Below are 14340 nucleotides of genomic sequence, written 5' to 3' on the forward strand. Positions count from 1 at the left end.
AAGAAATAGTCAAAAAACGGATGAGGCAGCACAAACATGTATTTTTTTTTTTAATAGAAAATATCAATTGAAAACTGCATTATGAGAGGAAACATTTTGGCTTTCATAAATAATCAAATTGGGAATAAGTGGTTGCTTGCTCTTCAAGGTTTCTCTAGCTTTTAAAAATAGAATTCTAAATATATATATATATATATATATATTCGTAAATATTCTAATAGACTTTTGATGACAACTGGAAGTGTCTTCATGGTACGAGTTATATTAGAATCCGTTGACTTATCAACAAACTAAAACACGTAGAGCCTTTGCTTCCCCCTTTTAATGGAATCACGGAATCCATATCGTGGCCAAAATTGAATATCTTCATTATACATATATATATATATATATATATATATATATATATATATATATATATAATCAGTTTTAGTTCGTTTTAATTTCTAGTACTTACAAAAGTGTTATATATATCCTTAATAATAAGAACTTGTGTACTTAGAGCGAGGACTTTGGACATTTAAAGAGTGAATAACTCAAGTGCTAGCTATAAGAAATCTTCCATCCTTAATTCCAATATCGTTTTTATTGAAAAGCCTTTCAAAATGCAATCTAGCAATGAGGAAATTTCAGAATCAAGTAATATAATGGAGAACATGATATTCAATCCCACAGTTGAAAAGGGCGCCTTCTCAATCTCTAATCACTTTTTCGTTTTAAAAGCACTGGATCCAAGTCAATGCAATCACTCAGAGGAAGAATTTCCTGAACATTTTGCTTGCTTAGTTTCATTAGAAGATTTAAATCTTAACAAAAAACCATTTTCTGTGCTACCTCCAAGCATGAATGGACTTTCGAAGCTTGAAAATCTGGTTTTGGAGCATTGTCAACAACCAAGATGTTTGGGACCAGAGCTTCCATGTAGCCTAGAACCTGTAAATGCTGATTATTGTTCTTCATTGATCTCCTTCTTGGATCCATCCAAGCCATCTCAATTGTGCTGCTCTGCAATTTGTGTGGATCGCTTTGAATTGACATGGAAGCAAGACAGCAAAATGATCGCCCTTGCATCACTCAAAAGAATATTTCTTCAAGCAATTTGTGTGTGTAATGCTTTACCATGCTTTGTCGTTGGAGGGGTAGAGGTATTGACTAATCCACCAATTCAGGCGATGGTGGGATTTGAGAGTATCTGCCCTCTTGATCAGAATTTAAATTCCTTATCAACTCATCTATGCATAAAACTTTCATATTGCTTTGTCTTTAAACAACGAAAACTCTCACATTACTCCCGAAACTATAAATTATGTACTTTTAGCTGATGAATTGGATGAATTTAATTGTACATAACAAGTATATATATAGTTTATAGTTAATTTCATCAAATTCATTTGTGAAATTGTTTGATTGAACTAAACTGACCAAAAAAATGTAAAAACTATAAAATGTGTCAAGTTTGGAGGGTAAAATTATACTAATTCTAAATTATAATTAATATTGTTACTAAAACATGATGGTTTATCAGTGCTTGTCTACAGAAACCCATCAATCAGAACTTAAATTTTGATATTCTTCTTCCTGGAAATGAAATCCCAGCTTGGTTAGCAAAACAATCTTTTGGGCCATCAATAAGTATAAAATTAGATGGAAACATCACTGGTTTCGCCTTGTGTGTGCTCTTTCGTCCATACTCTTCGGATTCTTTTTGATGTGATATAAACGTTGCAATAAATGGGAATTTTTAGTGAATTGTCCTACAAATATCATTAGCTCAGATCATCTTTAGCTATTCTATTATCCAAGTTGTAAAATGCCCAGAGACTGGAAAAATAGCTTTGGACACATTGAGATTTCATTTCATGGCAGATAATTGTATGATGACTCATGCTGTGGACCGTTCGGTGTCTGTTTGGTGTATGAGAAAGATATATATAAAAGAGTTCAAACAAATTCTTAGCAATGATGGATTTCCAGATCAAAATAACTTATGTTCCTCACGTTCGAAGAGGTAAAATAATTGTTTGAACATCAGAAAAAGGAAAATTATGTATATACATATATTATATATTAAAATTTCATTTTTTCAGCAGATCTTTCTGTAACTCTCAATTGTTTTTCTTTCCTTGTTGATTCGCTTATTTGTGATTTCTAGCTGTTTCTTCTATACAGTATAAAAGATTAATTTTATTTTTTTGAAAAGGGTGGCAAAGAGTCCAGTTGATTGGCCATTTTTTTTTTTAATCTCAAAGAAGGCTCCATCACGGTGACAAAATGATTTGGTTAGCGGTGGTGGAGAATATATGAGTTTTATGCGACTATGTTTTAGGTAGTCAGGGACCAAAAAAAAAAAAAAAAAAAAAAAAAGGGCTATATTTTAATATATTCTTTTATATCGTATGAAAGATTTTTTAAATGATTTATAGGTTCTAGATTGTACCCTTTGGCCAACATTTTTTATCCCTCCATTTGTTAATTTTTTATTTTTTTTTTAGAGATTTTTTTTTTTAGAGATTTTTTTTTGGTTGTGTATACACTCGATGACTTTATGTAAGCTACAATCGAAATTTATGGTGTGGGTGCCTCCTTCCAAGATGTGTAAGTCTTCTTGGCTTTGATTTAAAATTTGACTAATATTTAATAGAAAGGAAAGAGAATAGGGAGGATAAGCAGAGCAGGTAAAAAAATAAAAAAACAAAAATGAAAACAAAATTGAAAGAGTTAGTGAAGCACTTTTTTTGTTATATGAAAGTTTATACTTTTCCGTTGGAAAATGTCAAATGGTTTTGCCTTTTGGGCTTTCTCACATAGAATACCATGGCCATCATTATTCTCTAAATTTTCACTCACAACCACCTTATGATGAACAAATTCCAAGTCCTTGGTTCATTAAAATCCTGTTTCTCTACTTGGAATCAGAAGATGAACTTTTCAGTCCTCTTTCATCATGCTAAACTATTATTATGCATTTATGCTACCGTTTTAATTGCCTTTAACAACTATGCCCTGATTAGTATATACCTTTATTTTGTTCTTATTATGGGGTCTTCGACGAGAGACACCTCAAAGACAAGAGCAGAGCCAAAACAGAGGAAGTTCAGTTCACTTGTGGTTTTTGCAATTTTTTTTTTTTTTTGGGACATATATATATGCTGTTTTGTCTAAATATGACTAATATATATTGAGTATTTTTTTTTTTAAAATCAATTTGGGTTTGAAAACCATGAAAATATTTATATATATATAGTTCTTGTTCTGTTAGAAAAAAATTCAAAAGATAAACTAATGATACATGGGATGAAGACGTAAAATATGTGAATGTGTACATTCCCTGAGGCCATTTTGTGTATTCACCAAATAAAAGCTAACACCCTTTTCATATAATTTTCAGTTAAAAACATATATATATATATATATATATATATATATCGTATCTATAGCAAAAACCCTAAAGCCAGACTATAAAACAGTTAAGAATTTTTTTTTAAAATTAAACTATTTTGGTGTGTATATATACATGTAAGCTATTTTAACTAATCATTTGTAGTAAGGAAATAGTTCACAACAAAATGCAGAGCGAGTCTTTCCACACTATGATCTTAAGTCTTGTGTTTGTAGTTCTAGTTTTCATCTATCTCCCCTGCAATCTCAATAGGTTAAAATATGAATTTTAAATTAATAACAATAATTATAGCCATTTAATTTGTTCCAGAACAAGCTTTAATTTAATTTTCAAGTTTATTTATTAATTATTATTATTATTTTGTAGTTATGGAGGCGAAGGCCAACAATGAAGAAGCAGAATATCATGTAGGATGGATAAGAGGAATACGACATCTTAACCGTTGTCGTTATGTTTTATTGCATTTTTTTTTTTGTATTTTTTTTCCTTTTTTAAGTTAATCTATCATGTGGTAAAACTAATTGTATTTTTAATTTTTCATTAATATTTAATACTATTGAGGCTAATTCCTTATTGAACAACAACAATAATAATAATAACATTGAGACCATCCTGATAATTAGCTACGTTCCTGGTTTGGTATATGAGAAAGACATAGCAGAGTTTAAACAATATTTCAGCACATACTGCAATGTATTTCCACCAAAAAAAAAGAAAAGCTATATTTATTTTTATTTTTTGGGCTATAAATATATCAAAAGATTAGTGGACTTTTGTTACTGAAAAAATATTAGAAGAAAAATGAACTTTTCAAGCCTCTTCCAGAAAAGCAAATCAAACATACATATATATACATATACATATGAGTAAATCTAGAATGATGAAAATTCTTTTACCAAAATTTAGTTTCCTTATACATGTGTGCATATAAAACCTTATTTTTGAAAAATGAACTTTGAGCGTTTGAAAAAAAAATAAAAAAAAATAAAAAAAAAATTTCCTTATTTGAGAACCCTTTCCGGGAAAGGAAACAAAGAAGCGCATGCAATTGTTCATTTCATATGTCGAGACAAAAAATTTCAAATGCTCAGTTAAGTATATAGTTCATCTTCAGCAACACTGATCACTCAGGAAGAAAAGCAAATTAGTTAAATTATAAGGTTTAAGCAAATTAGTTAAATCATAAGTTTTAAGTCCTTTGAAGCCTAGAAGGTTAATGAGGATTCAAAATCAATGCATTCTACCTTGGTAGACAACTTGAGTAGGTAACTCATATGAGACTATTGAGTCTATTAGTTTAAAGAAATTAAGCAACTTAATTTATTATTTACATTTTTAATTAGATTATAATCGTATAGATGATATTGCGTTGTAGTACACTAGCTTTTGGTATAATCCATATTTGTTTTATGATATAATATACGATTTCATTATAAAAAGACTTGTTTGATTAATATTTTTAATTGACTCTAGTCTGGACTAGATTAAAAGAAAGTTATTAAACTATTTTGGAGAAAAGAGGTTATATGTGTGCAAACATACAAAGATTTCTAAAACGATTCAGAGCTGATGCGAATGCCAATACGAGTTAACGATGAAAAGTGATAATACCAGTACCAATAAGCTTTCCTATTTCTCTGTCCAGACTGTTTTAAGTTGACTTTTGGATTCCACTGCCAGATCTCTATCCATATACCAAGGGCGGATTTTACAAAATATTAAGTCAAACTTCTTTTTAAGATTGCAACAGGCTTTTTAAATTTAAAAAATTAAAATAAAAGGTGGATTTGTAGAAAATCTTACACGAAACAATTGAATCCACATTGTTTATATCACTTCATCATGTAAATTTAATACTGTCTATAATCATCAGGACCGTCTCAAGAATTTTTGAGGCCCTAGGCAAAAAAAAAAACAATATTTGAGGCATTAATTAAATATTATTTTTAATAAAATAGATTTTTTATTTAAAATTTATATTTTTTTTACTTCTTCAATGTAAAGTTATTAATTAAATTTTTATATTTAAATTTTAAAATAAATATTTTTTAATTAACAAAATTGCTAAATTGTTTAATTTTGTTGAGACATAGTTGAACATAAATAAGATTTTATTAATTTTAATTTTAAAAAACTTCTTTTTACTAAAGCTAAATTAACACAAAATAATAAATCCATCCATTGCAAAACAAAATTTTAATTTTTTTATAAAGTTTATTATCTCAAATGCTATTTTTATTTATGAATTTATTTATTTTTTTTAGATTTTTAGTTTTCAAAATAAATCTAATCCATTTATTCAAATTAACATAAGATAAAAAGGAAAAAATGTAAGCAGAAACTATAAAAAGATAAAGTCTAGTTTTTATAAACAGCAAGAATAATTAGTAAATAATTAAAATTATGAATTCATAAAAAACAAGAAAAAAATTAAAAATATTATGAGAATAAACAATATAAATTCATTTAAATAAATAATAACTTTCAAACTTATATATTATTTTAGATCCATTTAGATTAAAATTGCAAATGATATAGGTTGGATATCAAAACTAAACACTTATAAAAGATAAATGAATGAGAAAAAGATGAAAATAAATGAGCTAGATGAGAAAAAATGCATAAATAAATGAGAAAAGTATATAAACAAAAGAAGTATTTAACATTTTGTTCTCTTTTTTTTATCATTAAAATCTAATCAATTATGGAATATAAAATATTTGATTGAACTTAATGTGTATTATTTTTCATAAATAAAAATAATTAAAAATAATTATTACAATAAATGGTCAATTAGAATTCATCCAAAAAATAAATAATGAGATAATTTAAATTTTTTTAAAATCAAAATTCTTATACATTCAAAACAAACTAATAATTATATTCTGTTTAATATATTATATATATATATATAATTTCTTTTTTTGGGCTCCTATAAAATGGGGCCCTAGGCGTTGGCCTTAGTGGCCTATACTTTAAGCCGGCCTTGATAATCATTTTTATAATATCGAAATAAATAATTTATGATACTATGTCATTTATTTGGTATGTGAGATAAGAACAACAATCCAAAAAATAATAAATATTTGAGAAATAAAATAAAAAATTTGCACGTAGTCAATAATGGCCGGTGGCAACTAACAATATATATTGATTTGTATATATATCTTGGCATAAAAAATACATTATATCCATAAACAATTTTCTATATGACGATTAGAGAAAATAACTTTCTATACCTGGAGTGCACCTTTTGTTTTTTTTGGGTAAAGTCAAAGCCGCATTATCTTGCAAGCAATTTCATTTCAATTTTGTCCCCTTGACAACTTGTAAATAGATAAATAAATAGCATTTATAGTTTATTAATTTAAGTTCTCTTATTATTTTATTGCAAAGAAAAAAAAAATGGAAAGAAAGAAATGTCAATATCGAGGCTATGGGATGAGTCTGTGATTTGTATTCCTCCATTTGAAGGCTCTTTTGGCTTAATGCAATCCTTATTTCCAAAACAAATAAATAAGTAAATGTATACGGGAATGTGAAACATGTTTGGATTGAAGAGGGATAAGAAAAAGAGAGGATAAACTTAATGAGGAAAATAAAGGAAAGAAAAAAAATAAATTTATTTATATATATATATATATATATATATATTTATTAACAATTATATTGGAATGATTAAGTAAATGTAAAACAATTGTTAAGAAAAAAATATTTATAATAATTGTTGTTTAGTGAAAATAAAAGAAAAAAAAATAATTAAGGCAATTTATGTTTCTTATAAAAATATCCCACATACAAAATATCTCAGTCAATTATTTTTTTAACAAATAAGATTAATTTTGAAATATTAAAAAGCTTTATTAATTTTTTTTTTTTTTATCAAATTTGAATGAAAAGCTAGATTCATTAAAATACACATATTCTAATCCTTTCATTTCCTTCTCTTGCTTTCTCTATCCTTTCATTTTCACTAATTTTAGCAATGCAAATAAAGAGAAATATTTTCCTTTATTTTACCTCATACTCTACCAACCCAAAAATAATGCAAAAAACCTTGTTTCAAAGATAAAATGAGGTTAATGGAAATGACGGAGCTATTTTCAAAAGATAAGATATTTTTGCCCGAGCTCTGCATCTGCAATTATGTTTTCTTATAAAGTAAAAGCTGCATTGACCCCCCTAGCCATCTCTTAAATATAAATAAATAGCATTAGAGAAAGATGAATTTTATTTTATAATCTATGTATAGTTTGGTAACTTGTTGGTTTTTGATTTTTTTGTGATTTGTTCACTTCAAATATTAGTCTGTATTAATTAATTATGGTTAGCGTTTGTTATGAATATCAAATAGTTATAAAATATGAAGAAAAAAAAAAAGCTTAAATAACAAACTGAAAACCATTTTAAATTGTCATCAATTTGGTTTTGTGTATTCAATTTTTTGTTCTCTTAATTAATTGAGAGGTCAAACAAATTTTAACAAATACTAAGTAAGCAAATTAAAGGACATGCAATTTCTTAGAAGTTGCTATGCACCTATAAAGCAGTTTCCAAATAAATTAAAAAATAATTTTTTCTTGAGAAATTCTAATATGAACATCAAATTCAAAGTGCATTGGCTTGGCCAAAAGAGTCTTTTTCACTATCGTCGTCAGTAGTATTTGTTGAGTTTTCATTATTACCAACATATGATGACCAAATATTAAAAATAAAAATAAAGTTTACGCGGCTTGACTTTTCATTGTTACTCGAATATGTTGACTAAAAGTAAAAACAAACTTACGGCGGTTAACAAACTCCTTTATGGGGCTCTGGTTCTCCTCCAAACAGTAAATACATCGTTTTGGGCAACCCAGATATCGGGTATTGGTGAGTTGTGTCGGCGACCTGTCGGAGAAACAACGGGAGAGAAAGAAACGGCACCGGGGAATCTAGCTGCAGCAACGTCGTTGGGGATGGCAGAGGTATGTGGAACAGAGGCACATGTAGTTATAAGTTAGCCCCATGACCAAGCTTCCATTCAATTTGTTACCAATTTGCTCGTGGATTTGCAGGTTATAAACGTGAATGCTTCTTCTTCCTCCTCTTCTTCTTCTTCTTCTCAAGAAAGGAATGAGGTGCTTCTGAGTTTTAGAGGTGAGGAAACCCACGATGGTTTTACTGGATATCTTTATAATGCTTCGTGTCAAAAGCATATTCTCACCTACAAGTATGATGATCAGAGCAAGCTAAGGTGGAGGATCTAGAGATGGAGAGATTAGAGATGGGAAGTTCTCCAGAACTGGTTCCAGAGCCATATCTAGCAGCCTTAGAAGGAGATTGGGAAAGAATGAAGAGATTCTATGAGAAAAACAAAGAAGCATTGTTTGATCCTCTCACGGTCACTAATGACACCCCATTTCATATAGCTGTTTATAGTCGAACTAAGAGTCCGCTTGAAGAATTGATTCAGATGGTGCCAAACCCGCCAATCGAGAAAGCCGATGATAAGAAATGCACACCTCTGCATGAGGCTGCTGCTATTGGAAATGTGGAAGCAGCTCAAGTGTTGGTGCGTTGCTCTCCGGAGCAGCTTGAGGCTAGAAATGCTGTAGGAGAAACTCCAATGTATAGAGCTGCTGCATTTGGTATGACAGAAGTGGTCAAGTATTTGGCTTCCGAAGTCCGAAGCCGCAACTTGGATATGCATTTTCAGCGCATCAGATATGATAATACCTCCATTCTTCATAGTGCCATCCATGGCCAACACTTCGGTCTCTCTCTCTTTCTCTCTCTCTCTCTCTCTCTTTTAAAGTAGCTTTTAATCTCAAACCGAAAAAAAGTTTTTGTTTTTTTTTTTTTTTTTTCCCCGCTTGTTTGTTGGTCCAAAAGTAAATAGGAAGTATCATAAAATTTTCTAGTACTCTGTCACAACGATAATAGTACGCTACATCTTAAGATCGAAATGCTTCCTTTAATCTCAATCTCCTAAGCTCTATGTATTAACTACATGATCTTAATTTGAGTTTTTTTTCTCTCTTTTATCTTGTTTGTTTTTTAGAGCCATCTCTTGAAACCCATGGTGTGTGCTAGATATAATCCCAGAATTTCTTAGCTCGAAGCCAGGATCTCATGTGGGTGTGACGGGTCCACCATTGAACCAAACTCTCTAGTTATTTTCTATCAGTTGCATAATTGTATATTCACTTGATAAGGCTAAGAGTATATGTACTTGCGGAAATTAATAGCATCCAACTTTCTAGCAAAGCCAAAGGTCAAGATTCCATTATGTGGCTACAGCAATTCGAAACCCCCATTGAGTTTTTCCATCATCGATGGGTTCCACTTTAGGCATGGGAAAGTATGGATGCCAATTCCACTCATTTCCACCAATATCACTTTTCCTACTTACACATAGTGGAAGATATGCATATACAACGCCTTTCAGGATTAGCTAGGCCTTCAAAACTCCAAATCTTAATTAGATCTCTAAGTCAAAGTCCAGATAGACAAAAAGCTTTTTCATTTCTATTCTCATGACAAAGTTGTACTTTCTTTTCTGTTTAGAATTTTTGTTTTGATTTAAAAAAAAAAAATTGATCTTACCCAAAATAACTACTATGGTAGTGATGCTTCTCTTCGAATTACATATTATACATATATGTTAATGTTTGGAAATTAATATGTATGTATTGTAATATCCATCGAATTAATAAAATGGATAATGTATGGGTTTCGAGAACAGAAACAGCATTATGGTTACTTAAAAATGATGAAATACTAGGAGATCTCTTGGATAATAAAGGCAGATCATGTCTTCAGCTATTGGCAAACATGCCATCGGCTTTCAAGAGTGGATACCCCATGGACAAATTTAAATCATTTATCTATTTCTGTAAGTCTAAAGCTTATAATAAATCATCATTTTTTAATATTTTAGTTACACATTTGATTTTTTTTTTTTTTAAATCTAAATTTTTCTATGTTTTTATATTCACATGTAACAGGTCTTCCAAGTAATGAACACGATGCTGATAAAGTTGACCAAACGAATTTGAGGCAACGCAACGATTTGGAGAGTGGACAGGGCAAAAATCACCTCCTTCTATCTTGCTCTTTAAGCTTCAGTAGAGGTAATTAATGGAAAGCATGTATACTGCCACATATGGTTATTATTTTAATAAATAGTTCATTTATATTTTTTTTATTTGTCATGATTGTACTTAAATTTCATATTTTTAAAAAATCATCATCCATTTTTTTTTTTTAGTTTATTAAATTTATTAAAACAGACTTATTGTCTATTTTCATTGGTTTTTGTTAGTTTTTGTTAAATTAATTTTAATAGTTAAATGTCAAAATTATATATTTACAATTTTATACGATGACAAAATATTAATTTTTAATTTGTTTAGAAAAAAACTAAAAATAAATCTATTTTGATAAATAAATTTTTTTAAAAAAAATTAATAATTTTTTAAAAAAAATGATGAGAAAATTAAAAATGTATAAATGAAATTTGTTTTTATTTTTATTTCCATTTTTTCCCTCTTCGCAAGACAAATAATTTTTATACGTCAAAAGATCAAATTACATTTACAACCCTTGAGTGTAAATAAATTTACAACCCCCGAGTGTGCCTACTTTGAACTGCAAAAGTTTGGAGTTCACAAACTACGTACACAGCAAAGTTCTTCAGTTTCTATAGGTTTGGTTTTGGTCCTCCTAACTGTACAAGCACGCATTGTGGGCTAGTCGGTGGAGCCACTCACACCGGAATGCCTTCTTCAACATATTAAAGGCCTTCCCCCTTGGCCTCCTTCCCACCCAAATGAGTCATTCATGAACATCCTTATCTGGGAAAACCAGATGCAAAATCGTGTTCATTTAATTTGACCATATTTTCTATAGATATTAACAATTAAATGTATTTTTCTTTAATATATCAAGAATTTTTCGTAAAAAAAAGTATATTTATATTTTCATTAAAAGAAGTATTATAGTATTATAATTTTTATTTTTATTTAAAAAAAATTATTTTCCCTTTTTATTGGTAATTCCTATAAAAGTATTATCATTAGTATATTAAAATAATTTTTAATTTTCTCTGTAAATTGTTTTTTTTTTCTTTTTTAATTTTAACATGCTTTATAATTTCGGTATTATCAAATCAGAGAGTGATACTTTGGTCCTTCGAATATTAAATTGACTTTTAGTAAGGGTAAAATTGACACTTTCGTGGTCAAACCACTCAAAGGCAATTTGATAATTTTTTTAAAATAACGATGGCAAAATGTAAGTATCTCAGACCTAAAGGACCTAAACGCTATCCAAAGAATTTGCGCTACATCAAAATTATTTTATATATCTACAGACAAATTGTATTTATTGATCGTGTTGCCCATAATTGCAGCAATAAGCAGGTTGTACTCTCGCTTATGGACGTTCCTATGTGCTGGTGTGTGTTTTAACTTATCTTTAATTTCACCTCTGTCTCTGTGTTGTGTGTGTGTGTGTGTGTGTGTGTGTGTGTGTGTGTGTGTGTGTGTGTGTGTGTGTGTTAAGAAGGTGATTTTTTTCTTTACTATTTTTGGATAACATTAAGAAGTTCAAATAGGATTTATTTTTTGTAAATAAAATTTTAGTAGATCACTAAATCCATATTTGATCATTAATTAAATTTTAAATCCCTTTTATATTATCTAATATCTAATAAAAGAAAATTTATATTAAAAAGAATCTTATATATATATATATATATATATATATATATTTGCATGTGCATATATTTGCATTTCTCATTAACATTTCTTTCATACTTCTTTTACAACATTTATTTTATACTTATTTCCACCCTATAAAGTGAAGACAATAAATGTTTTGGATACTTAGTTATCCTTTAATGTATAGTCATTTATTTGGAAGTTGATAATCATTGTAATTAATTTTGAATACACTATGTGTTAATGAATTATAAATTACTTCTTGAAAAGCCTTAAGAAGCCCTCAATTGGAAAGTTGAAGCACATTTCTATCTAACTATTAAGTAAATCTTTTTGAACAAATTCCTCTTATAATGGATAGGATGGCCAATCATAGGCAGTATTCAAAATCAGAAGAAGAAGTACGAATCATCTTGGAAACTTGCTAAGCTGCTCATAAAGAAAGACAAATCATGGAAAAATACTGATATAAAACCAGATATAGGAATTATTTCCTTTGGAGAAACAGAAGGAAGTGGATCGGAGAAAAAAATTGTATTAGGAAAGAAAGAAGATAAAGAAGAAAAAGATGATATTATCCCCCCACCATTATTTCTTACAAATGCAACACCATTGCTTATAGCAACTAGCACAGGTATAGAAGAGATCGTTAATGGGATACTCGACGAATATCCTCAGGCAGTAGAGCATGTTAGTGACCAAGGACTTAGTATTATGCATGTTGCCATTAGGCACCGTCAAGGGAATATCTTTGAACGTGTGAGGAAGATGAAGATTCCGATGGCGAGGCTTGTTCGGAGAATTGATGACAATGGCTATACCTTATTGCACCATGTTGCTGATATGACCCATTATTCTAGTGGAAATTTGCCTAACCCTGCTCTTCAATTACAAGATGAATTGAAATGGTTTGAGGTAGAGTTATATTTATGGCTAATTATATTTTACTTCCCATACTATATAGTCCATTTGGCACCTTATGCTTTAAATTAAAAGGAATAATAATAGTTATCCTGTCCTATTAATTTATTAATGTAATTAAGTCCAATTATACATTTTTAACGGATAAATTTGATAAGATCAATCATATACATAAATAAAGCTTATGTAACTTGTTTAGAAATTGTTTTATTCCATTGTATTTAATTTTTTATCATTATTTCATGGTTTGTTAAATACATCAAATTTGTTTGTAAATGTATGCTTGTGCTCATGAACTAACAAACATATTATGTATTTTTATCCTTTTAAAACATAATTTTATTTTACAGCTAAAGATTATTTTAACTAAATTTTTGATATCAAACAACTTGGCTTTAATCTAGATTTATCTTCCATGATTTTAGGAGGTTATCAATTTGTCAACTATTAATATACTGCCACCATATATTATTTGTTACGTGTAGCAAGCATTGTCCAATGTTTAGTTAATATATTGTGAAATGATGGTGTGCAGCGTGTACGGAAATTAATTCCATCCCATTACGTCATGAACCACAGCAAAGGTGGTCAAACCGCCCCAGATTTTTTCGAAAAGTCTCATGCATATCTTCTCCAAGAGGCACAAAACTGGCTAAAGCGGACATCAGAATCCTGCTCAGTAATCGCAGTGCTGATCGCCACCGTAGCCTTCACGGTGGCGTATACCGTTCCAGGAGGTTTCGATTCCACTGGCCTTCCGATATTGCATCACCACCCTTTCTTTGTGGTTTTCACAATCACGGACGTTCTGGCCCTCGTCAGCTCTCTCACATCGGTGGTGATGTTCATCTCCATCCTCACCTCTCCCTTCAGGCTTCAAGATTTCCGCAAGTCTCTTCCGCGAAAGCTTTCGCTGGCCTTCACCTTCCTATTCCTCTCAGTGGCGGCTACCATGATGGCTTTCTCCACCACTGTAATTCTGATCGTCCGTCTGCAAAAGCGGTGGACCACTACTCTTATCTATGGCGTGGCTTTTGTTCCGGTGACACTGTTCGCACTCTTGCAATTCCCTGTCTACGTAGCTTTTATGGGCACCGCGAAGCAGTCTCTAAGCATCATGAAGAAGGCTCTTCCTCGGAATTTTCTAAGGGAGATGATTGGCAAGAATCAGTGAAGTTTAGTAATTAAACAAGAATGAATATTGAAGTCTGTTTAAGAATGTGTATACATGGATAGCAATAGCACTGAAGCTGGACTGACTCTGCCTACCTTTATTAATTGGATATTTAATGAATTGGTTGGTTTCCAATTTCA

At 29.9% G+C, this 14340-nt stretch overlaps 2 protein-coding genes across 2 annotated transcripts; both read left to right on the plus strand.

The window, feature by feature from the left end:
• The first annotated feature begins 8154 nt into the window (after positions 1 to 8154).
• On the plus strand, positions 8155 to 9787 carry LOC132804341 (uncharacterized). The gene has a single exon (XM_060818620.1). It carries the CDS (start codon positions 8652 to 8654, stop codon positions 9198 to 9200), a length of 549 nt encoding a protein of 182 aa, XP_060674603.1. The 5' UTR covers positions 8155 to 8651; the 3' UTR covers positions 9201 to 9787.
• Positions 9788 to 10099: 312 nt separating this feature from the next.
• LOC132803980 (ankyrin repeat-containing protein ITN1-like) lies at positions 10100 to 14340 on the plus strand. Its single transcript, XM_060817853.1, has 4 exons — positions 10100 to 10277; positions 10390 to 10515; positions 12467 to 13020; positions 13562 to 14340. Exons 1-4 carry the CDS (start codon positions 10100 to 10102, stop codon positions 14198 to 14200), a joined length of 1497 nt encoding a protein of 498 aa, XP_060673836.1. The 3' UTR covers positions 14201 to 14340.

Source organism: Ziziphus jujuba, chromosome 6 (assembly GCF_031755915.1).
Source record: "Ziziphus jujuba cultivar Dongzao chromosome 6, ASM3175591v1".
Lineage (NCBI taxonomy): Eukaryota > Viridiplantae > Streptophyta > Magnoliopsida > Rosales > Rhamnaceae > Ziziphus > Ziziphus jujuba.

Coding starts and splice junctions, on each gene's coding strand:
- LOC132804341 (XM_060818620.1), top strand. CDS start 8,652: ATGGAGAGATTAGAGATGGGAAGTTCTCCAGAACTGGTTCCAGAGCCA.
- LOC132803980 (XM_060817853.1), top strand. CDS start 10,100: ATGGATAATGTATGGGTTTCGAGAACAGAAACAGCATTATGGTTACTT. Junction 10,516..12,466: donor CTCTTTAAGCTTCAGTAGAG/GTAATTAATGGA, acceptor TATAATGGATAG/GATGGCCAATCATAGGCAGT. Junction 13,021..13,561: donor ATGAATTGAAATGGTTTGAG/GTAGAGTTATAT, acceptor GATGGTGTGCAG/CGTGTACGGAAATTAATTCC.